The 25,651-nt window shown below is 36.4% G+C and overlaps 1 protein-coding gene across 4 annotated transcripts in view; it reads left to right on the plus strand.

Moving 5' to 3' along the window:
• The window catches only part of LOC149776216 (uncharacterized), a 51,909-nt gene extending 26,545 nt beyond the window's left edge, over positions 1–25,364 (plus strand). For 2 of the 4 annotated variants that reach the window (XM_089942601.1, XM_089942602.1), the window contains exons 8-10: positions 543–658; positions 1,434–1,525; positions 9,609–25,364. In XM_089942601.1, the coding sequence (XP_089798727.1) occupies positions 543–658; positions 1,434–1,525; positions 9,609–9,709 (309 nt within the window). In that variant the 3' untranslated portion in view covers positions 9,710–25,364. Of the gene's footprint in view, positions 1–542; positions 659–1,433; positions 1,526–7,009; positions 9,584–9,608 lie in introns of those variants that run through there. The other 2 variants (XR_016416254.1, XM_089942603.1) reach the window with 2 other exon arrangements.
• Positions 25,365–25,651: the final 287 nt, after the last annotated feature.

Below are 25,651 nucleotides of genomic sequence, written 5' to 3' on the forward strand. Positions count from 1 at the left end.
GGAGGATACTGTCTGTACATGTGCCTGTCTATATGTCCACATGATCATTGATGAGCTTGTCATAAACTTCCCTCATTTTCTACTTTGTAACTAAGCGTGGTTCATGTAGATGTGCAAAAAACATTTTACCTTTTTTCCTTAAGCCTATTTTTTGGGGTCTTTTCTTAAAAAGTCTGTTTAAGTAAGGGCACGTTACTAAATTTCAACTTGTTTTTTCATCCCCCACATGGCTTGGTGGATTCTGTTGGAACCATTTTAGGCTCGATATGTGTTAATTGTAGTTTTTGAAACGGAAAATCAAGACAGCAAAAATAATTTTGAGACTTCAGCTTGTTTATGTTGTATTTATGCAGTATTATTGCTCAACATTCATAGAGGTGTAGGAAACTGTTATATTTTATCATACCAGAGGTATTAAGAGAGGTGGGATATAAATTGTTTGCATATATTAGAAAAACATCTTCAGAAGAACATGATTGAAATGTGGATTTATAAATATCTTTGTATATATATCTTGTTACATTTTGCTGTTACTCTTTTAGGCTAAAGACAGGTGTAATGGTCTGGAGATAGATGGAAGGAGAATCAGAGTGGACTATTCCATTACTAACAGGGCACATACACCCACACCAGGAATTTATCTGGGCAAACCTACTGGGTGAGTTAACTCACTAAATGTAAATCCTTGTAAAACGTGCAGTTTGTGATAAAGAATGCAACCAAGAAGATCACTTCTTACCAGTAGCACTTAAGAGTTGTAGGATGTATCATTTTAGCTCACCTAACCAAAAGGTCAGGTGTCTGTCTGTTTGTCATTTGTCTATCAAGAGTTGCTATTTTCAAATCTTCTCAAAAGCTACATAACCATTTTAAATAAAAACTTTAAAAAAATCCATTGAACAGAAATAAATTTGACCAAAAAGGATTCAGATAAAAAACAGCGTTTCATCTTGATACAGAATGCTGTTCAGGCATCTGATCTTGATACATTGCTTTAAACACAAAAAAATCCAACTGGTTGACTGCTGAGTAGAATTTAAACAAATTTGACAAAAAATAAATTGCATAAAAAGTTTCAGCTTTGCTTGAAAGATGTTGTTCATCATGGCCATACTAAATTATGACAAACTTTTAAACATCTTTTTCTAAACAAACAAGTTAAATGGAAGTTGACTGAATTTCACAGAAAGCATCCTGGCTTCAGACCCTTCAGGTTTGTATGGATGACTGACCATCCAATTTAGGTGCCATTGCTAAAATTGAAATATTATCATATGTCAGTTTTCTTGGCAAGCTGCCATTGCATTTGGCTGTTATGTAGATGTCTTCCAGGTGAGTGGTCTCAGGTCCAATGGGGCTGATTTTCTCAATAATTTGTGAAGAAAGTCACTACTGATTCAGCTTTTTGATTAAATATTTTGTATTATTTTCAGCGCACGATCTCCTTCACCCTATTATGGTAGTGGTTATAAACGCAAAAGTCGCTACTCCAGGTCTAGATCCCGATCAAGGTCATATTCACCACGTGAGTATGAATTACAATAAGTATATAAATAAAAATGCAACCCCAGCTAGCTATTATTACCCTGGTGCTCGGGCGCATATTGGTGAGATTGATCATGTAGTTTGACCTTTTAATCCCATATTGATTGGGGAAAAGTGCACAGAGAAAAAACACCCCAAGGGTTAGTAGCATGCAAGCATTTTACAGACTTTATACTGAGGGTCTATTTACCAATTGTGAGATAAATGCAGACCATTGTACCTGTTTTCTAACTGAACTGGGTCATAATGTTATTAAGGTCAAACAGCAAGATCAGTGAGGATGAATCTGTATAGTCAGGAATTAACCATTTAGACATTGTTAATATTAGAATTTGGAAAACAGATATAATTTTTCCATCTAGGTGCTTTAAAACAAATTACCTTACCCAGTGATAACTGTTACCTGCATGATATATAAAGATATATAAAGTGTACATAATCTGTGGATTATGGACAAAAGTTTAATTGACACAATAAGAGGAGCAATGTTTTTAGATCATTTTGTTATTAGGAACATAATGATATCTATTGAAGAGCTACAAGAATGGGTGTGGTCACCTTCATGTCTACTTGTAAATGGTAACTTTTAATGTAATAGGTAATATTGTGCTGCGGTCTTCGTTGGCGGGGACAAAATTCAATGATGTATATTTGATCATCTTGTGGCCAATACAAATTCAGAGAACTTTTTATTGGCTGCAGCTTTATGATTCATTTTCCACAAAGTTTCAAAAAAATGTTAATGAAATAATATGACTGAAACTTTAGAGAACTACTTTGATTTCATATTCCTCTGACCCATATTACTAGTTAGAAACCTGATATTGGTACTGATATATATTTTACTTTTTCTCACACTAAAATCCCTTTTGTCATATGTACTAAGAGTCCCTTTGGTTATATTCCTAAATTAACAAATATTATGCCATCATTGCAGATGTAGGTCATTATGACCCATGTATTACGATTCACTGATTTGGGGTAAATATTTGGCTCTAAATTAATTTCTTAGGCATTGCTTATTGCATTTGGTTGTTAATGGGAAGTGGGAGTTCGATAATTGAACATGTACCTGTTTATTTCAAGGTGTCTGAATGGTAAGCTTCCTGATTTACCATAGTTCTTGCTACTTAAAAAATGGCCAGATTGTTACTGAGTCAAGTATCATTAAGCTACTCAGATTCTACATCTCTCACTAGTAAATTATGTGAAGAAAATATCAAGTTTATTTAAACGCCTAATAGTTATTGTGCTTGTCACATTAAATACATGGAGGAATTTCAATCCAACAATATATTATGACATAGTGTCCATTCTCATTTGCTAAGCATAATTTGTATTACTAATAATAGTAACAGATTTGATGGTCATTCAGATCATTGTACCACTGATAGTAATACTAGAAAAATAATAGAAAATGCTTTTAAATGGAAATCACTGCAATAATTCATCCAGTAATGTTTCAGATGTTAATCAGAATTAATTGATTAGTGACATAAGGAAAAGAAGATTTGGAAAAATATAAAGATAAAGCAGTTTGTTTATGATAGTAAAACAGATCTTGATTAGAAACATCGCAAGTTATGTTCTTCAGTATAATATGATATAAATTAGCATCACTGGTATCCTTCAAGTTATCAGTACTCTCAGTACTTTGATGTGTGTGTGTGTGTGTGTGTGTGTGCGCGCGTAGAATGGGGAATGGAGTTATTTTTGGATTCAAAACATAATGTACCAAAATTCATTTAAATTCATTTCACTCCCTCATCATAGATCCTCTCACCTCCAAAGTTCAGGATAGGTACATTTGAAACTGGACAACTGAAATTATTTTCTGCTGTGAATAATCAGTCTGGATGGTGTAACTAATCAGTCTGGATGATGTAATTGAATTTTTTTGTAGGGCTGTTCCATTAAAATAAGTAGGGACAAAGGAAAGGCTTTTTTGAATTTGGATATATCCATCCCAAGATGTGATTAAAGCTTTTTCCTACCTATATATATATATATATATATATATATATATATATATATATATATATATATATATATATATATATATATATAATAAGTGCTATAAAGTTGTTGACCAGTGTCAGCTGTGAATATGTACTTTCATCAAAGTAATTTCTGTTAATGTATAGCTTCACAGTAAGTGTTTTCCATTTGCCTGTATTCTTTGTCTTAGTTTCAGATCACCAACTCATATTCCTGGACTGTAGTAATGTCTACTGTCAAAATGTTTCAATAAATCGAGACAGAATGAACAATGACTTGGTGTAAATCCTTTTTTTCAACTAATGTAGAGTTACACAAAAATTCTCTTCACAGAGGACTAATATGACAAGCCAATACACATTTTAAAATTGGCTAATGAATATCCGAAGAATACATAAACTTTATAATACTTTGTTCTGAAGTAAAATGGATGTGACAGTCCTTTTAACTTTTTCGGAAAGTTACAAAAATTACATTACCTATGATAAAGATCTATTGCCAAAATTATTGTTAAAGATAACTATAACTAAATATTTTTAATATAATTACTTCATCAAAGCTTATCACTGTGAAACATTCATAATTTATTACATGACTAACATTGTTCCACTGTTAACCCTTTACCTCATAGAGCATAGTGACAAAGTGCAGCACGCTATAAATAGAACACCTGTTACCTAGCAGACCGCATCCGCATAGGCATGCCTGTGAATTGTTAAGCAATGTAGTGGTGTTACGTTTAACAGCAGTTTTAACCATTTTACGTTTAAGGTAGACATCTATTATATATAGAAAAATTGAAGAGTAAAGTCCGATTGTTATAGCTGTGTAATTATTTTTCACAGAAGAATATTTAATGTGCTTTAAAATCGAGAGAGAACTCATTCACCGTCATGTCAGTGAGGCCGCGTGACCGACCGTAGCTGTCATTTCCCATACTCGAAATTTACACGTTTTTCATCTGCGTCTACATCACTAAGTCATCTGAATTTGATAATCAATAAAAACTAATTGCTGCTTAAATAAATATCATAGCCTTTACCAAAGTTATTGAATCTTTCGTGGTTGAGATTCTACTCGTGAAAACTTCGTAAGTACTGAATGAAATCCTGCCTGTGAACTGTTAAGCAGTTTAGTGTATGTTACGTTTAACAACAATTTTAAGCATTTTACATTTTTGGTTCACATATATTATATGTGGAAAAATTTAAGAGTAATGTCCGATTGTTAAAGCTGTGTAATTATTTTCCACAGAAGAATTTTTTTATGTGCTTCGAAATCTTGAGAGAACTCGTTCACCGTCATGTCAGTGAGGCCGCGTGACTAACCGTAGCTGCCATTTCCGATACTCGAAATTTACAAGGTTTTCGTGTGCGTCTATATCACTAAGTCATCTGAATTTGATAATTTATAAAAACTAATTGCTGCCTACATTAATATCAGAGCCTTTACCTAATTTATTGAATCTTTCGTGGTTGTTATTCTAATCGTGAAAACTTCGTACGTACTGAATGAAATCCGCAGCTGCCATTTTGTCGAGTGGAGATTACGACCCAGTTACTTTAAATAGCAGATATCGACCAGTGCATGAATAGCGACCACGTGATCTGACGTAATTGTCATTCGCAGAAATGAATGTAGTATGTAATAGGGGGGTTTTCCCCGAAGGTGGCGCTACAAAAACTATCTCAAAATGGCTGATGTTTACAGCAGGCGTCAAAAGGCGCTTCTATGCGAATCTTGCAGAGGCGTCAAAAGGCGCTTCCATGCGAATGGAGTAGAGGCGTCCAAAGACGCTTGTATGAGGTAAAGGGTTAAGCAAGAATAGAACCATAATTGCAATGCCAATAGCTGGTAAAGGAAAGTAACATTTCCATTGGTCACAATGTTATAACGTGATCAAAATGAATTGCGTTCATTTCTGTATGAACTGTAAGGAGAACTACTTTTCAACTTCTATAAATAGAGTCACGTGTACAGCATAAGATAAACACTGCCAGTGAAGGCAGACACGAAGTAAGCATTAAAGGAAAACAACATTCTTACATTTTTTTTAAAAAAAGTCATTGAATAAATTTGGCTTCCATTGGTTGAAGGACTGGTATTATGATGACCTTACTGCGATCAAGCTGGACATCCCAAGTGCTATAAATAGCTACGTAACAAAAAACCACAAACGTGTATTACTCCGCTCAATTAAGATTTTTGTTTTTTTAATGATGCAAACAAAATAACATAACAAATAATTAAAATTTCAATTATAAGAGTTTAACGGTGTTTTTCCCGAGTTTATCGTGGTATAAACTGTCAGTTGCCGACTCACACAGCTTACATAATGCCCTTTGGGCGTTATTTGCCGTGTGAGTCGGCAACTGACAGTTTATACCACGATAAACTCAGAAAAAACAACATTAAACTCTTACATGAACCCTTTGCATGCACCACAGATGTGTGTGCAACCATTGATCTTCTTAGGTATGGAGCATAAGAGTATGATAGGTGTGGAGCATTGGTTTCTGTCATTGCTGATAAATCGTGTGTGACCACGTATATTCATAGCTATGGAGCCTAAAGATCTGAATCTTTTTGAAAGAGGGTGATCTTTTATGAGCATGGGTTTCTGCCATTGCTGTAACTAACTAGTTATTTTCTCAACCATAACCTTCATTAGATATTTTAAGCAAAACATTTTTTTGTGTAAAGAGATTTGAGAGCAATTCTGATACAGCTTTGTATTTTGTTATGAAAGGAAATTACTTTTACATTAAATTTTGACTTTGATTCAAATGAATAGAAGCATAAAATATTATGTCATGTCCCTGATCTGTTTATAGTTGACTAATAATGCATTTTTGTGTATACATCCAGTCCACGTGATTGACTTGGGATAACCTTGTTTGGGCACAGGCTGAATTTGGTTGACTTGTTTGGGATTTTTCCTTCAGTGTTCTTGGACATTCACAGGAGCAAATGCCTTAACGCCTCAAGTTAATATCAGAACAACAAAATATCACACATCACATTTGGCATGCTTCGACATCATTGTTCTTATTTCTCGACCTGAGAGAGATGCTCAGTGTTGTTCTTGTTTGGGTGAGAAGAACTATTAGAACATTGTGTGTCAAGAACTGTATTGCTCATGCTTTTCTCATAATGTTCAACTGCTCTGCCACACTAATGAGTTCTAGAAGCGAAAGTTTTTGAACCTCTTATTTCATGCACCCATAGAATCAGTTGGATATAATAAATAACCAGATAGAAGCAAGTTTAAATATATTTTTAAGCACTGGCATCATCAGGTCTCATGTATATTTTAATGGAACAGTCCTTTTTATACTCTATAATAGTGTATGCTTTTACAACAGGATTCATTCAAACTGGTATCATTGACAGTATACAAGTTATCATTGACAGTATACATGTTAAAAATGTACATCATACCATGCTTCTGTTGTTTTCTTCACAGGTCACTATTAAAGGATGTCAGAGCAAAGTCCTAATGATCAACAGAATATTTTAGTGTTCTTGAAGTCATGAACATTTTTGTATAAACCATTTTTGGTACAGTTTTGCTTTTGCAGTTGTTAGCATATTAAAAGTTGAATTTTTCTGGAAGTTGCTGTTGCTTTCTGGAGACAGGTTCTTATGTGCTGTTTGAAATATTTGTAAATGGTTTTGGCTATGTCTGGTACATGTAGATAATTGGAAATATTAATGTATACGTGTCACTAGGGATATGTTCATAGTGTAGCAAAGACAAGAAGGTGAAGTATATAGAATTAGGACTCAGAATTGTTTAGCAGTAATGTGAAGTGAACATTTTTTCATATCTTGTATAAATTCATTAAGATATTGTGTATCTTTTTTTTCTTTCCCCGAAAGGAACATTTGGGAGGGAGAATGATTATCAATCACATTTTATCTCACCTGCAAAGCATCAGCAAAACATAGGGATCACTCTTTCAATAGTATTGTTGTTATTGTTGTTGCATCATTTTAAAGATTTTTCATTTTCTTCCTGATGCATCTGTGTATACAATCACACCACTTGATGACTGTACTTATCTTGGGTGGTAGTACTTGCCTTATGCAAAGTTGCTTGCTCACTTATTCATGCTTTGGTGATTATGCTCAGTTTTTGCATTTACCTTGGCTTCTCAGACGCTTAGTCATGAAACTTAATGGGTATATTCATCTTGGAAAGTACTAGTCACCGTAGGCAAAATTAGGTCATTGATTACACACACTTTTAGATTTAGCTGTTTTTCTGACTACATTTTATGTCAAGTCTTGAGACATGATGGGTGTTTTCAGCTTGGAGGGTATTGCTCAATTTGAGAAAAACTAGTTCACTGTTGCTTAATTATTACACAGTATCATAAGTGTTTGCATTTGGCTCGGTTTCTTGGACATTCATGAATTTTTATGGGTGTATTTATATAAGGAATATCAGTCATCCCATGAACTTGCTGTTAAGATAACCATGATCTTTTCCTTGCTCATTTGACTATACCTAGTTATTGGATTATGCCACGGCAGAACAGATGAGACATATTATTCATTAAAATTCATGTTTTATGTTCATCATTTGCAGTCTAAAGTTTTATAATTTGAAATAATTTTCCTGTCACCTTCATTTCAAAGGATTTGGAAGATAAAGGTTTTGCTTTTCTTTGGCAAAGTGAGTGTGCCAATGTGTACTCAATATGTGATTATTTCTGACCAATTATAGGACCACTGCAAGCAAGACATGTACCATTTTTACATCGTATAAAAGGTTAAAATAATTTGTGAAGTTGGTGCTGTCAGAAATCAGAATTTCATCTCTTTGACATTTTATATGCCTTTTTTTCTTGTTAATAGGGCAAAGCCTACTTTTTTTTTACACAACTATCAGTGGTTAGAAACTGGTACTTCTTGTGCAGAACTTAATTGAGGTTTGTATATTGGAGAATCTCGTGGAGAAAATGGCAGCAGTTCCCAACTTTCACTACCATTTTCATAGTATTTATAAGGGAAAAATTTGAAGATTTTATTGATGGTGGAATTATGACCAGGTTTATGATTCCTTTGAAAGTCTGAGTTAGTGTTTTCATATATTTTTGAGATATTGTTAGACAAGTGCAGTTGAAAAAGAAGACACTGAATTTTGCCCAAGTATTGAAAGGCTTATGTTGTTTTTTGCAAGATTTCTTGTTGTAGAGAGGAGCTTTTGGAGAAGCATAGGTACAGTGTGACTCCATTTTATACCTCACTTTTTTAATCGAAAGTTTAATTGACATTCACGCTTTTCCGAGTAAGCCTCAAATGTATTTCAAAATTATGAACTAATTTCTAGTTTACACTTCTGAGGGTTTTAATCCATCTATTGATTAAATTCCTGTTGCAAATTCATGGGCTTGTGCTCAATCCCCAATCTTGCTAAAAGAAATGTTGAATTATATATTAAAGTTGTTGGCACATAAAATGCAATACTTTATTATTTTTATGTCCAAACTCTGCTAATGTTTGATTAGAAATGTAAATTTCATGATACGTTTACTTTTGGTTATTAGAGCTGGCACTGCCATCATAAAACGTTGAACAAATCCAAATCTAACTTGAAAATATTCCTAGCCAGTCAGAAGGTTGCATTTATCAATTCTAAGAACATTTACATGTCTGGAGTACAGTTTTCATACATGAAGTGTTGGGTGAGTTCTTATGAGAGAGGGGTCTGATGTAACATTTGCTTATAAATGTCCACTGTATTATTGCTTCATTATGATCATTTAAGCCTGTTTGTTGTATTGATGTATATTGTACTTTTCGAAAGAGAAATTGAATCCCATGTAAGACATTGTTTTACATTTTCATATGCTTTTGTATAAAGAATAGAAAGTGCACTGTAATATGAACCAGTACTTTTTAGCTATTATTGCTTTGAATGTAAAATCCTCAAAGTTATTTTGCAGATTGAATAAAATCTTGTCAGTTTCACATGGAAAAACGTTTTGTAATCCTGTCTTGGAACTTGTGAATAAACGATAATGTATTATAATGTTTTATTCTTTGTTTCACTTAAGGTTTTGAAGAAAGAAATTTAAAGCTTGAAGAAAAGCTTGAAGAAAAAAGAAAATTCAAGCTTGAAGAAATTAAGTTGAAGGGAGAAATAATTGAAGAGTAAAACAGAAAAGTGAAATTGTATTGAGAAGCATTGGTTGGAAGAAACAAGTAGCCAAATTTAGTTATGGAGCTCATGCCAATAACTTGAAAAACAAGAAGAAAGAAGAAGTTTAAGGCAAAGAGCTAATTTGAAGAGAAAAGAAGGGAAGTAATTTGAAGAGAAAAAAGAAGGGAGCTAATTTGAAGAGAAACGAAGGGAGCTAATTTGAAGAGAAAAGAAGGGAGCTAATTTGAAGAGAAAAAGAAGGGAGCTAATTTGATGAGAAAAAGAAGGGAGGGTAAAGGAGAAAATGTATGAATAAGAAACCTTATGGTGAGAAGAATAAGAAGCAGAATGGTATGAAATTTTACACCTTTGGGTTTTCTTGCATGAAATTTTAAAAAACCATTTCCACATACCATTATTGTCAGCTCAACTGTTCGAAAGATAGGAGGAACTTGCTTAATCACCATGGAGCTGGTTATGGTTTCCCATTTGGTTAAAAGTTTGGGGCAAGTTTTTTTTTTTTTTGTTGCACCTGCTTATCATTCTAATTAGCCAGTTTATAGAAAGGTTGTATTCAATTAAATTTAAAAAAAAATGATATATTTTCTGACAAACTGTTTAGTTTTCAGTTTTTCAGGGAAGTTCTTTCAACAAATAAGTGTGGTGTTTACCAGAGTTCTTTGGTAATGTTCATAGTGGAGTCTTGAAACTTGTTGAAGGCCTTTGTCACTGTGAATAAGATAATCAACTCGATGGCTGGTCAATACAAGTTTGATTTCTTAAGATTTATATTTTAGAATCATACTATGTTGGGGTAAATCCAGCCCTCTTAAGCTAAAGACAGATGTTTGTTACATCTTTTGGCTTATTTTAGAATAAAAAGTACTGAAAAAAGTTGTTAGCTCCCCAAGGTGAAATATAAAAAAATAGAGCAGTCTCAACATGGATGAATGGATTGACACCACATTCCATCAATTTGTCCAGTTACTACTTCCACCAATGCTGGGAATCATGCTCTTTTTCGAGACCTTACAAAGACCATATTAAAAATTTCATTTGTGCCTTTTCATGAATTAAATGAGTCTTTAGAGTTATCTCATACAGGAGCGGTATACTGCTATCTTTCTATTTCTCACTCGCTCTTCATCACCGATGAATATTTCACACTTCATTTTGTGAATTTGTCAGTGTGATTTTAATTGGCTACCCAAGGTTCTTTCGTACTATTTTTTTAAAAACTCAGCACTTGATCTGGTTTAAAAATTATATTAATTGATTGTTCTGTTATTGCTTGTAATAGTTTCCATGGACATTTTATGACAATGGCTATAAGGCAGCATGTGCTTATGGCATGGTCCTGGATCCATTAATTATGGCATTCTGTTTATCATCCATATTGTGGCTATTGTACTTACTGTTTTAAGTTTTTCAGAATTCTCTGGACCAATGTTGGCCAAATTTAGCACATGGCATCTTTCCTTAAAGAGCTTTAAAATTTTTGCAAATTATTCTGTTCTGATGCCATTTTCAAAATGAGCAAAAACACACTAAATGACTTTCTCAAAAAATGGCTGACAGAATTTGATAAATATTAAAAGAATGATACTGCTAATAATGCTGATCCATCTGTTCCTAAAAAAAACCCACCAAATTGTGGGATAGAATCTGACCAACCTTGATCGAAAGCCTACCATATGGTCCTTTCATGCTTTTACAAATGGTGATTCACTTTCAAATATTGTCACTTTTGATAAAAATTTAAAAACCTTTCCATCTTTTCTGTTCTAAAACCACTGAATATTCTATCAGGTTTTCCTCACTGGTTGTACTAGCTACTTAAGACAAATATCATATCTTAGGCATTGTTAAAAGAACTTTTAATTTCCATTGCTTTGGTGTACATGTATAATGGATGGGTGTAATTTGGGTTATAGACTAAACAACTTGGCGTTACTTCAGAACTGTTAGTTCTGCGTGATCATTTTCACCTTCTGCCTTCAGAGGTAAACTTTTTTTTTTACATTATATATATTTACAAAATCAGTATTTGCAATTTCAGAAGCTGGATTGTCTAGTCTGGCAAAATTCATTTTCCTTGTTTTAATAACTTCTAAAGATTGTGTACTTTAGTCTAATTCAGGCTGACTTTGTTGTGCACATGGGAGCAGCCATTTTGGTTTGCTGTGTGCTTAGATCATGTACAGTATCTACAAGTACAAAATCCAAAGAATATTTTTCCATGGTTCATGAAAGTAACATAGAAGTATGCCAAGAGTGCCCCTCATAAAGACCACATAGGTAGATTTAGTTTTGGTTGTATATGTGAAACATATGTCACAAGCATGAAAACAATCCTTTTGAATAATTCTTTTTTTCCCCCTACAGAACCATTTTCATTGGTAGCCAAGTCTCACACAAGCTGAGTGTACCCACCCCCACACCCATTGTGAAAAGGGAACAGTTTTAAAAATGCAAAATTGCATTTTCTCAGCATAGCAGACTATATAATGCTGAAAGACAGGAACACGAAACTTGCCACAATTATTCCTGGGATGTCACTAATAAATTTTACAGTTTGAACATGGATGAACCAGATCAGGTTCATAGAGGTCAAAGGTTATAGGGTACAATGTTTGCTTATTCTTCTAACACTAGTATATTGAAGAAAGAGAATTCGCTTTGTCATTATTTTTTTCCCTTATTTTCATTACAAATGAATGAAAAGAAACTTTTTCACTCTTTCTGCTGTGTTCTGAGACTTCTATTTTCCAATAATTAAGGTTATTGCACACACAATACTGCCACAAGGCATATTGTGTAAGCAAGAACAAAATAAGCATTATTAGCTTATTTTCATGCATAAGATAAATGTTAATGTATTTTGTTGAGAACATCATTCATGATATGTGAGAAAAAAAATGTGCACAAAGTTTTATATATGTTTTAAGGTGTCATTCTACAGTTTCATATTTTGCTGGATTAGATGTTTAAAGCAAGATGAAATATTCCCAGGTTATCCTCACTAGTTACACAGGCTTGTTAAAAAAGCCTTTATTTTGGTAATGATTGAAGGTCTGATGTGGGTTATAGAGTACACGGCATGGCTTTAGTTCATATATACACCTATCAAAGAAGTGCTAGCTCCAAATATTCATTTTCACTTCCTGGTTTTCTGAGGTAATTTTAAAAATGAGTGGGTAACTTGTTCAGCTTTTGTTTATTTTGTAAATCATTCATTGCAACTTCAGAAGCTGGTTTTGTTTAGTCTGGAAAAATTCATTTTCCCATTTTTGTAATTGCTAAAGATGGTGTAATTTAGACTATTTCAGGCTGATTTCATCAAGTACATGGGAGCATCAATTTTGGTTAGCTTTGTTCTTAGACAGTATGCATTTTCCACAGTACATTATCCAAAGAAATTTCAGCCATAGTACATGAAAATAACACAGAGGTATGCCAACATTCTCTCCATTGTGCATGTTGCAAATGCAAACAGTTTTATCTTACACCTGTCATTCTCAGAATTTCATAATATCTGTATAGCACCCCCGTAACCTCAAAACTGGAAAACACTATTCACACTAACATGAATTAAACAAAGCATCTCTATCACTGCACTGTTCTGTGTTAGAAGACTTGCACTCCCAAAAACCATTTTCTATTTTTGTCCTTGTGATGTCAACAAAAGACTGCCATCCATGCATCGGTCAGAGAGGTTTTCCTGTGAGTTTTGTCTTACTCCATCTACTCCATCATTGGCTGCTGATACAATTTCTGCATCCTCCAATCTTTTTCTCTGGAGGACCCAAGTGTCAACATGTCTTTCTTATCATATCAATAACTTGAATAAGATTTCAATGTGCCCTTCTGCAAGACATGCAAATTGGTTTTTCACACTGATATCCCAGCTGTCAAAAGATATTTCAGACTTGAGAATGTCAATGTCTTCCTTTAGACATATGACCTGGAAGTCTTTTCTCAACACCCAGTAACTGGTTTAGAACATTGTTGTGATAGGGTTTGTGTTTGACTTAGTTTCAGTGGCTTTTCTGCAGATGCCTCAACACAGCCTAAACCTTTTGAAAACCCAGCTAATCATGTGACATTGCCATTACAGCATCAAGTAAATTACAGTTTGCAGAAAGTGATGTCTTTCTTTCCATCTCCACTTTTCTGAAAGATTATCACTAAATCATTAGCAAAATTTCAGTTGCTTTTTTTTCAACTTTCTTATTCATGACAGGTAGAAGAGCTCAGGAACAGGCTGTTAACTCATTAACCCCTGGAGTTTTTTTGTTTTTGCCTGAAATTCAAGTAGGAATTTTTTTAGGAGGCTCAGTAGATACACTTGAAAAATCTCAGTGATAACATGGTGTAAATCAATAAAATTATTAGGAGAAAAATACATAAAATGCCGTAAAAATGTGTTACTTGTAGCATGCTGATGAAATAGCATAATGACTAAACGGTGCTTTTGTCCCCAACCTCTCCAGTGGTAGAGCGTATGTGGTTAGCTTTGTCCGTCTGTGTATTACTGCTTCAGTTTTGTGTTTATGTAGGTATCATTACTGATGATGGCTGGCTGTATTCTTTTCATATATTTCTTGCAAGGCCATTTAAGTTAAGGGTAGGGTCCATTGTTCATTAACAGTTTACATTTCTCAGAACCCACACAGAAGAATTGATCTTGACGCTACAGAGCTCGGCAGTAGGCTACTACCTCCTGTCACGTAAAAGCGGCGCCAGGGGTTAATGAGTTAAATAGGCAAACCTTGCATTGGGGCAGTGACTAGCACCCAACCTTCATTTTTTGAGGAGAAATCACAGAAACAGGAATGATACTTAATTATGGCATGGCAAATGGGGATACCATCCTTTTAAACCTTTCTCTTCAAGAACTTAATTTCCATTGGGCACAGTGGTCACAAGACAAAGATCCTTTTCAACCCAGTTTTTCTCCCTTCATCATGCAGGAGATCATGCTATACTCATACCACCCTTTTCAGACATGCTGGTGTGGAAAGACTGCTACACTTTGTTTTGGAATGGGAGAGACTTGGCCTAGATGATGTGTGGATCTTTCAAATCGACTAAGATGGTCACCAATCATGCTTCAGTGTTCAACCCTGAAAGGCTTCCTTCACTACTGATGTCCCAAGGGACATTTTCAAAGTGTAATTTTTGTTTTTGTTAGTTTTATTGGGGCATTATTGACTGTATCATGTTTAGGAAATGGAAGCTTCCTGTTGTACTTGTGAGCTACAATGAGGTCACTGACTTTCAGTAACCTGGATAACATTCTACAAAAGCAGAAAGTGAATTGTCTTTATATTTTGCGTTTGCATCACTTTTGCGTCATGTAGGATTCCTTGTCAACATGATCTCATCCTATTCCAACATTTTCTTGGGTATGAGCTTCAAAACCCATTTGAGATATCTCCCTCGAGCATTTGCTTTGAAAATGGTCATGGTTATGTCTTCTATTAGTTTGGAGAAGCAAATTTCAACCCAGGAATTTCTCCAACTCTTGGGTCTCAGTGTAGCAGTGGATCTCCTGGGCTGATTGTTCATGAGATCACTGCAGATGATTCTTCAGTCTAGTGTCAGATGAAGCTTGGTCCACAGTTTCAAGATAAATGTTGTCCCATGTTGGAAGAACCTTACTTGGCTTAAGGAAGGCATCCAATTATAGGATCAAGCACTGGAAAGATGATCTACATAAATGTTAGAATAGCAGGCTCTCTTCATATCAAGAAATAGCAAAGTTTTGGTTCCTAAACAAGAGCTCATGAGATGAAGGTCATAGTAATTGCTTGTCAGTTGTGGTAGGTGATGCTGTTGGGAAGAAGTATTCTCATTCAATCCAACAGCTTAACTGTCAAATATTTCATCAAAATTGTGTGGGTGTGTGTGGCATAAGTCTCCAGATCTCTATAGTTTGGTTTGTGATTTTCTTGGTGGTGTTTTCGTCAACAAATCCACATTCAAGTCCACCACATTCTTTTTAGACTTAGTGTCATTGTGGGCTTGCTAATTTGACAGAATCGACCAATTGATTATGAATAATCCATTTACCACTCAGTCTTCAATCAAATGAGCATCTTTTGGGAATTACCCCTTGCAGACCTGTTTGTGATGAATTGGAATGTCTTTTCCTGATTGCTTCTCTCAAGTGGGAATAATCATGGAGCAACATTCTATTAAATTTATCAGTATCTCAGGAAAGTCTTCTCTTCTCACCCGCTCAAATGAAGTCCATCTGTACTGAACATGGCTTATGCAAAGATCGTCATCAGAACAGTTGGAGTTGCTTGGACAGGAAGGCTTGGAAAGCATACAAGGGAAATGGAGAGCTTCATCCAGAAATACCCCTCTTCTTTACAAGCCTCAGTACCACAGCCTGTTATTCACCTCTCTGGGGAATGGGAATGGATTAATGTGTCCCTCTTCGTAATGTTCCCTTTTAATCTCGGGGGGGGGGGTATTTGGGGACTACCACTTCCAAGTAATGAGTCTTCTTCCCCATTCCCTGATAACATCATGGATAGTTCCGAAGTGTACATCAGGTTGTGGAGCAGATATAGACCTTCTCCATCTCATTGGTCTTTATTCAAGAAAAGAGAGGCAGACCACCATTTTTCACTCTTATCCCAGATGAGGGTAGATCTCTGAATTAGTCCTATTGTCATCCTCTAAGACTGCTCTGGTGGCCTAGTGGTTTGAGTGTCCACCTCAGATGCAGGAGGTCACAGGTTTGAACCCTGGCCAAGTCATACCAAAGACTTATAAACTGGTACTTACAGCTGCCTTGCTAGTTGCTCAGCATTAAGAGGTTGATGTTAGGACTGGTTGGCCTAGGGTCAGCATAATGTGACTGGATGGGACATGATGCTACATGTCTGAGGCATGATGCCCCAGTGCTAGACATCACTATAAAATGTCATACTGTAGACATCGTAGTGATACGACTGAAAAATTGTTACAAATCCAAATCACACACACACAAACACTCTTCCTTGAAAGGTTTTAGAATAATGAAACCCCTATTTTATTATCACTGTCTCTGGAGGTGGGCCTAGGAAGGATTATCCAGTCTCGCAAGGCAAGCATGATGATGCCCTTTCAATTCTGGTAGACTCTAATGAGTTTCCAGAAGAACTCATTGCTGCAGGTCCTTCAGTTTCATTAGGCACACCTTTTTCATCTCACCTTTTGGTTTGGCTGGTGGAGGAGGCAGGAGTCTGGATTTTGTGTAAAATGGTAAACAAAGTTTACCACCTTTTTTCCCCTAGTTCTAAGGCATTCGGGAGCTGAGGACACTAGGATTCTGTCCAGTTTGGAAAGACTTTCTTAGGTATATTTGTGATCCTCAGGGTTCAGGAGCCTTCTTGAGTGTTTTCTTTGGGCCAAGAGACTGCCAGGCAGCATGAGTAGTAGGGTGTCTCCTCTTCTACACACTAGGTTTTATAGATTTTCTATGCACTGGCTTCTGCCTCAAGTGATTGGATACATTCCCCAGGCTTGGCCTATTAAGCTGTTTCCCCAGCTGGATTCAGGGTGTTATGCAGGTGGGTATGTTCGGGTGGGGGATGGCGACCTGAGATCATCTCCTGGTCAAATCTTTAAAGGCCTTGGAAATAATATCCTGAACTCTGGTATATAGGCATTACTTGCTGATCCCTTGTGCTGCTACCTTCAGTTTGTTGAAGGCAGAATCGTTGTCTCCAACACTTGCTGGCAGCACTTTTGATGTTGTGGCACTGTCTGTGGAATTTTCCACCTCCATTGGGATGCCACTTTGGACATGCAGGATTTAAGAGACCAACAACACCCAGTCACTGGCCATGATTATGTGCCCATTTAGACTGGTCAAGAAGCATGCTTACCCTAACAGGTCATTGGAACCAACTTACAAGTTTTAAAAAAGGTCAGACACATAAACAGTCCACATTCAAAATTCACCTTTACACAATATGCCCTAGATAAGGTAGCTGTTGGTGTTGTAGGGTTTAACGCCATTTTTCAACACAAGATAGGCTATCCATGGTGGCCAGTATCAGTGGTGGAGGAAGAACCTGGGAAAATCCCGGAAACAACCACCGACCCACGAGAAGCTACTGGCAGGCTTTCTCACATACTCACATTGGCTGAACCTGAGACTCAACCCCATGCAGACAGAGGTGAGATGGCAATGATCCATAATGGTGAGTGCTTTAGACCACTCAGAGCCCCAGATAAGGTGGTTGTAGAGGCCAAGAGAGGAAGTTATCAGACTCCTCGCACTTCTCTAAGGTGGGAGGTAGTTAGCTCAAGGGAATTGCACCCACGTCTGCAACATTTCCTCTTCCCAGCATAAATTCAAGTGCCAGATTGTCCCTCTTTCAGAGGCATAGTTCCACATGTTGGACAATGTGCCGAAATTTTCATGTTCCCTATGTGGCCAAGAGGTCTAGGCACTCTCCTTTATAGATCAATTACATCTCACCTTTGTGTGAGTTTGAGTCTCAGCTCATCCAGTCTGGGTATGTGAGAAAGTTTGCCAGTAGCTTCCCTAAGGGTCAGTGGTTTTTCCCTGGGTCTTTTCTGGTTCTTCATCCACCTAATATACTGGCGACCATGTATATCCTCATTTTCTGAGAAATGGTGTTAAACCTTCAGAACACAATAAAAGATGGTTTACAGCTTCATTTCCATTAATCTCCTCTTTTGCAGGTATCCACTTTGTATAAAAGTCCTATCTTGTAAGAGGTGCACTTTTTGTGGAATGGTGTAGTAAAGAGGGCAACAAATGAACAAAATCTGAGATTTTATTCCTGATTTTGTTGGTGTTAAAAAATGTGGAAAATTGTGACACATAATCAATCTTTCCACTTTAGACACATCTTCAGAAAAAAAACCATTATTAAATGGAGACTACTGCTTAGGAATGCATAAAAGGCCCAGTGACTCTGTGGCCTCTATTGACCTTCAGGGTGTATAACATCATATCTCCAGCTACCTTCCCCAAAGGAAAATCCCTCCAATTTCGTCTGGTGCAGAAGGTATTTAAATTTTGGTCTCTATCATTTTGCCTCACTTATGACCCAAGAGCCTTTATTAGGAGGCTGATGGGGCTAACAGCAGTTCACTGTTTGAGGTGTGAAGGGGTCCACTTTCTCCAGTAATCTGACTGATTGATGCATAATGTCCTCATACTATTCTGAAGGACCAGGCCCTCAGTTGGTTGATAATTATTCGACTAATCCCCAGTGTAGAGAAGTTGGATATTGTTCATGTGGTGATGAACTTCTTCACCAGTCAAGGAAAAGTTCTTGTCCCCTGAAACAGGATAACTTAAATTCTATCGCTCATGATGGGTCTTTTGTCCAAGATTTCATTGTTTGCTTACTTCAACAACTTTGTGCTGGAAACTCTGAATACTGCTTTGGAAATAGATCAGGGTTGGTTACTTACTGGAGTCCCAATTCACACCCCAGAACCCGATTCCTTTCTGTATATATATCTGATTCAGGATTGGGTACTTACCAGGAACTAGAGCTGGTAGTTCTTCAGGGACTGTGATTTCGGGAACAATCAACCATTCCTATAAACAACCAAGAAATGTAGGCATTTCTCTAGACCTACAGAACATCATTAGTAGTGTGCCTCAGACAAGTACATGTGCTTCTTCTCCTTGTGTGGAAGTCTAGAACATCCTCCAGTGGGTAGTCTCACTTTGTCTGCAGTTTTGTGAACAAAAGGAATATCCTGGCAGATGACTTGTCCAGATGGTGTTGTATGGTCCACACTGCATTTTCTATACACCAGTCAGTAGGAGCAGTGTATTTTTAACTAATAGATGGTGGTCAGTAGTGATATTTTTGCTACAAAACTGAACACCAAGCTCCCACTTCATATATTTAAAGTGTCATTCCTGAGGGCCTGGGGCTTGGATGCCTTCAGTCTGTAGTGGGATCATCTTTACAGTTGAGCCATTCCACCTTTCAAAATAATTCCTCGGGTTCGCACCAATATGTAATGACTCATTCTGATTGCCCACCTCCCCCCACCTTGTAGCTGTTGGGGTTCAACAGTCTCCTCAACCTGTTGGTAGAGAGGTCTAGGAGATTTCCACAGAGAAGAGACCTGCTGTCACAGCACAGGGGGTCTCTCTTATACAACTTTCCATACGCTTCACTTATTTGCTTGGTTTTAACTGCTCCATTGGCCTATTGGTTAGATCATCCACCTCAGATGCAGGAGGTCAAGGGTTCAATCACCAGCCGAGTCATACCAAAGACTTACAAAAATGATACTAACAGCTGCCTTGCTTGGCGTTCAGCATTAAGAGGTTAGTGTTAGGACTCGTCGTCCTGATGTCAGGATAATGTGACTGGGTGGGACATCATGCTACATGTCTGCAGCATGATGCCCCAGTGCTAGACATCACTATAAACTGCCACATTGCAGACATCGTAGTGATATGACTGAAAAATTGTTAAAGCTACGTTAAAAATCCAAATCACACACACACAAAAGCGGAGATCCACGGAAGCTCATTTGGAAGATTGTATAACTCGTAATCCATGTCTTAGAATTTTGTGAATGCAACTATGCTACAGTTTTCATTTGATTGCTGTGGAACTTTACTTAATAGTATGGTCATCATTATGACCTATTCATTTCTTTTATGTGTGGAAGGGTTGTGTGTGTGTGTGTGCGTGTGTGCACGTGTGCGTGCGCGCACGCGATGGTTTCAATGTATCATTGCCCTGAACTGCATCGAGGAGAGAGTGACCTTATTAGAGATTAAAAAAGGCAAAGAGGTCTTTTGAGGTGTTACTGAGGACATAGTGGCCTTGTTGCATGTGAATCAATACATTTACATAATTTTATCTTGTTAGAAAAAAATCTAAATTAGAACTGTAGGTGTAACAGTATATGATGTTTTGAAAGCTTCTGCACTTTTGTATCTGTTAGAGATTTAACAAAGCTTACAAATTATTCAGCCATTATAGTACCTTTTTATACCTACAACAGTGATAAGAAATTGAGAGTTAAATCATTTATGGGCCATGGTTTTTACCTTCTGACATATAGAATGCTAAATAAGAGATCATGTGATTTAATTTCGGCTTTATTGGTGTTTCTTACAAGGTACATTGTTTCTTCATATTATAAATAAAACATACAGGTTAGGAATTTATTAAATCCAGTATATAAGTACTGTTAGAGTTTGTTATGTATCACCAAGTTTAGGCAATTCAAAATGATACATTTTCCTTCACAAGGATCTCTCATTTATCATGTGGACTGCAGTGGAGATGGAGTTGGCCACTATTGGATATATGAAATATAGACTTTAACATTTCTGATGGGTTGTTATGCTGTCATGAATAACCAGCATGTGCTTTTATTTAAATGATTTGTGTATGAATCTGTAAGTTTGCTCCCAGTGTTTAGTATTTTGATGTAAATTTTTAGTTTCTTGGCTTATTATTTTTTTAAAAACATATTGTTTTTGTTTTTGGCATATGCATGAAGCTTGGTATCTGTATATATCTAACCTTAGTGACATGATGGTTTCATGCCATAAACAAGTCACTTATTGCTGTGATACATTATCCCTTGTCACTTTCTCTGACACTATTTCATGTTTAAGCATTAAACTGTATATGCATAACTGATTGTGCATCTTATACCTTAGCTATTTAATATTAGTATGACCTGCCTTAGCTGTTGCATATCAGTATGACCTACCTTAGCTTTTGTATATCAGTGTGATCTACCTTAGCTGTTGCATATCATTATGACCTACCTTAGCTTTTGTATATCAGTGTGATCTACCTTAGCTTTTGCATATCAGTATGACCTACCTTAGCTTTTGTATATCAGTGTGATCTACCTTGACTGTTGCATATCAGTATGACCTGCCTTGGCTATTGCATATCAGTATGGCTTACCTCAGCTATTGCATGTTAATATGACCTGCTTTAGATATTGCTTACCTTAGCTGTTGCATATTAGTATGACTTACTTTAGCTGTTGTCCATCAGTATGACCTACCTTAGCTATTTTATATCAGTATATTCTACCTTAGTTGTTGCATATCAGTATGATCTAGTTTAGCTATTGCATATCAGCGTGACCTACCTTAGCTGTCGTATATTCATATGACCTGCCTTAGCTATTGTATATCAGTATGACCTACCTTAGCTATTGTATATAGTATGACATACATTAGCTGTTGTATATAGGATGACCTGCCTTAGCTATTGTATATAGTATGACCTACCTTAGCTATTGTATATAGTATGACCAACCTTAGCTATTGTATATAGTATGACCTACCTTAGCTATTGTATATAGTATGACCTACCTTAGCTATTGTATATAGTATGACATATCATAGCTATTGTATATAGTATGACCTACCTTAGCTATTGTATATAGTATGACATATCTTAACTACTGTATATAGTATGATCTGCCTTGACTACTACATATCAGTATGATCTGCCTTTACTACATATCAGTATGACCTACCTTAGTTATTGTATATAGTATGACTTTCCTTAGTTGTTGCATATTAGTATGACCTACCTTAGCTATTATATATCAGTATGAGCTACCTAGCTGATGTATATCAGAATTACCTGCCTTAGCTATTACTTATCAGTATGACCTACCTTGGCTATTGCATGTCAGTATGACCTACATTAGTTGTTGCACATCAGTATGACCTGCTTTTCAATGCTCCCTTAACAAGATGAGCTTTCTGTGACTTTTCCTGCTTTTGTTGCTTACACAGATTAAGATTGATACTTTCTTGCACGACCTAGTCATATCACTATACACAAAGTTGGAATTACGACTGTGAACTGCCATATTTTAGGTCCAGCTCCATGACATGATTGCTGAAATGTACAAGTTTAACATACTTGTCTTTTTTGGATCGTAGTGACCTTCAATTTTTGCTTTTTGTCCTGATATCAGTGGAGTGTATTATCCCTCAAGTGCAACTTACTGGTAAGTATTAAGTTGGATCAATTTGTATTAAGTTTCTTGGTTGGAAACTGTTTCCTGTCATTTGATTCAAATTGACCTTGACCTTGGACATTAAGACAGCAAAATTAGAGGTTTCTTTTTATCCTTCCGTGAAGTTGGGTTAAGGTATGTTCTGTTAGGTACCATTTAGTTTTTGGTAAGGGTAAGAATATGATTTTCACTGTGTCCAAGATATTTTTTGTGATACTGGTCATTGATCAGAAAAGTTTATATGATGACCTATTGTCTATTGTCCATGAGGAGAATATTGTTTTAACACTTGTCTTAATTCATTAACCCCTGGAGGTTTTTGTCATGTTCACCTGAAATGTGAGTAGGAAACATTTTAGGACTATTTCTGATAACATCCTAATACATCGACCTTCAAGAGATTTTCTATTAGCCTAATGCCTAGTTGTGTTAGAAACATCTTTTTTCATTGGTTATTTTGCTCACGCATGAGCTGAAGGGTAAAAGTTTGATTTTTTTTTTTGTTGTTGCTTAATGGACCCATCATTTTCTTATTGAGACCACTCTTTATTCCAAATCCCCACCTTATCCTACTTTTTGCAAAGGTTCACCTAACTGTGTGCAGTTCAGACCAGTCTGCCTTACATTGAGGCCAAAAAGTCTAAAATCCGGACATAAAATCGAATTCTGACCACGGCTGAATGTTGGGTGATAAAAAACAGGTCTAAAAAATTAGGTTTTTCCCTCTGTGTTTTGTAGTGCAACTAAGACATCCAGATTATTTGGTATCATTGTAGAGCTGCATATGTCTACCTTTCTATAATACCACCTTCTTTAGTGTATCGTAGATGGCCTTGATGCTACAGAGCTCGGCAGTAGGCTGCTACTTCCTGCCATGTAAACGTGGCGCCAGGTGTTAATGAGTTAAACGACTTGGAGGATTGCCATCACATTTTACATGCATTCATCACAAGTTCCAGTTGGTCCTACATTGAAAGGGTGCTCCTTGAACATCCAACAGTGGCAAGCATGAAAATCTTATCACTGCTTTTGTCTTCTGAATGGATGGTTGTATCAACATGGGATTTTTACTGTCTTTTCAGTTAGTTCAAAATGAAAGTGGTGCCGCTCAGATGTCTAATAGGACCATCACAGTGGCCATATTCAAAATCTTATCACTACTTCTTGTCATTGAATAGTTATATATTATCTGTGTGGGGTTTTCACAGAAAGACTTGTGATGTTTTGTTAGTTCTAAATGAAATTGGTGCATCCAGTATGATCACTAGAATAGTGCTTTTGAAACTCTTGTCTTCAGGATGGCTGCTTATATTGTTATTTGCCTTCCCGTAAAGACTTGTTATGTTTGTTTAGTTCTGGTCTTGTGGAGTTTAAAGCTGTTTTTCAGCATATGATAGGGTATACATGGTGAGCAGTATATATCTGGTGGAGAAAGAAGCCAGAAAGAATCGTACACCCATGGGAAGCTACTGTCCAGTTTTCTCACATACCCAAGATGGCTGAGCCGACACTCTAAATAACACAAAGGTGAGATGTATGAGTGATCAGTGAAGGTGAGCATCTTAGACTTCTTACCCAGGGTCCCTCTAGTTGGTCCAGCAATCTGATATCATATATGGCCACCATGGCAGCCTTCAAAAACTTTTTGTTGTCACTCTTCCCAGATGTCAAGTTGTATCAACATTGGGCTTTTCACCAGAAGACTTCTTACGAGGTCTTGTTGGTTCTAAATTAAAATGGTGTCAATCTGACATCCAATATAGCCACCATGCAGTCATCCTGGAAATTTTATTATTGCAGCTACTCTAAAATGGAAAGGAGTTTAATTGGTTAGTGAGCTGACTAGTGATGGTGCGGGTTTGAATCTTGCTATCGGATCTGCATGGGTCAGCAGCCAAGGCGTGTCCTTGGTTGATGTTCATAAACTTAAATAGAAAGTCATTTTGGTTTTGGCCATATCATCATGGGGTTTTACCATATGACTTCTTGTGATATTTAGTTGCTCCTAACTAGAAATGAATCATGCATCACATGTGGCTGCCATATTGAACATCTTGATTATTGTGTTGTCACTTCTCCCTTGAATGGATGGTGATTTGACATGGGGCTTTTCTCCAGAAGACTGGTAATGACGTCTGCTTGGTCCTAAATGGAAATGGCACTACTCTGACAATATTCCCGTCACAGCAGCTAATTTGAAGATCTTGTTATCACTGAAGAATATCAGAGATGGTTTCAACACTTGGCACTTAAGGGGAAAAGATATCTTGTATTTCTGGATATTCTGACCGATAGGACCTCAATCTGTTCGAGGAATTCTTTTTACCTAGATATGCAACACAAGTTAAAAATTTACTGTATGGTTCTTGAACTTTATGAAATCAATGACGGTCCTTATTTCTGTCTAATATGTGTAGACAGAGAAGTTGACATATGCTATATTAATCAGTCTTTGTTTCTCTAGCTGCCATTTTATTTCAGGCCAAGGCAGACTTGACGGAAAGGCATTCAGTGAGCTATTATCATGGTATGCTACAACGTATTGATCAGTGGAAAAGGAGGGTAGGATGCTTACCTCTAAAGGTGGATATTATGCCAGTTTTGACACTTGTCATATAATGTTTACATTTATTAAACTGTTATTCATGATTTAGTTGGGTTTTTGTTTATTTTATTTCAATGATAAGATTATCTTAAAGTGAAATAAGTTCAGGCTAATCCAGAATGATTCTGCATCCATCACTACTACCCTAATGGATTGCTCCAATGGCCTAATGGTTAGAGTGTCTGCCTCAGATGCAGGAGGTTGCAGGTTCCAACCAAAAGCCGAGTCATACCAGTGACTTATAAAAATGGTACTTATAAAAATGGTACTAACAGCTGCCTCGCTAGGTGCTCAGCATTAAGAGGAAAGTGTTAGGTCTGGTTGGCCTGGGGTAA

This window comes from Sinohyriopsis cumingii, chromosome 18 (assembly GCF_028554795.1).
Source record: "Sinohyriopsis cumingii isolate HCF-2022 chromosome 18, ASM2855479v2, whole genome shotgun sequence".
In the NCBI taxonomy this organism is placed as follows: domain Eukaryota; kingdom Metazoa; phylum Mollusca; class Bivalvia; order Unionida; family Unionidae; genus Sinohyriopsis; species Sinohyriopsis cumingii.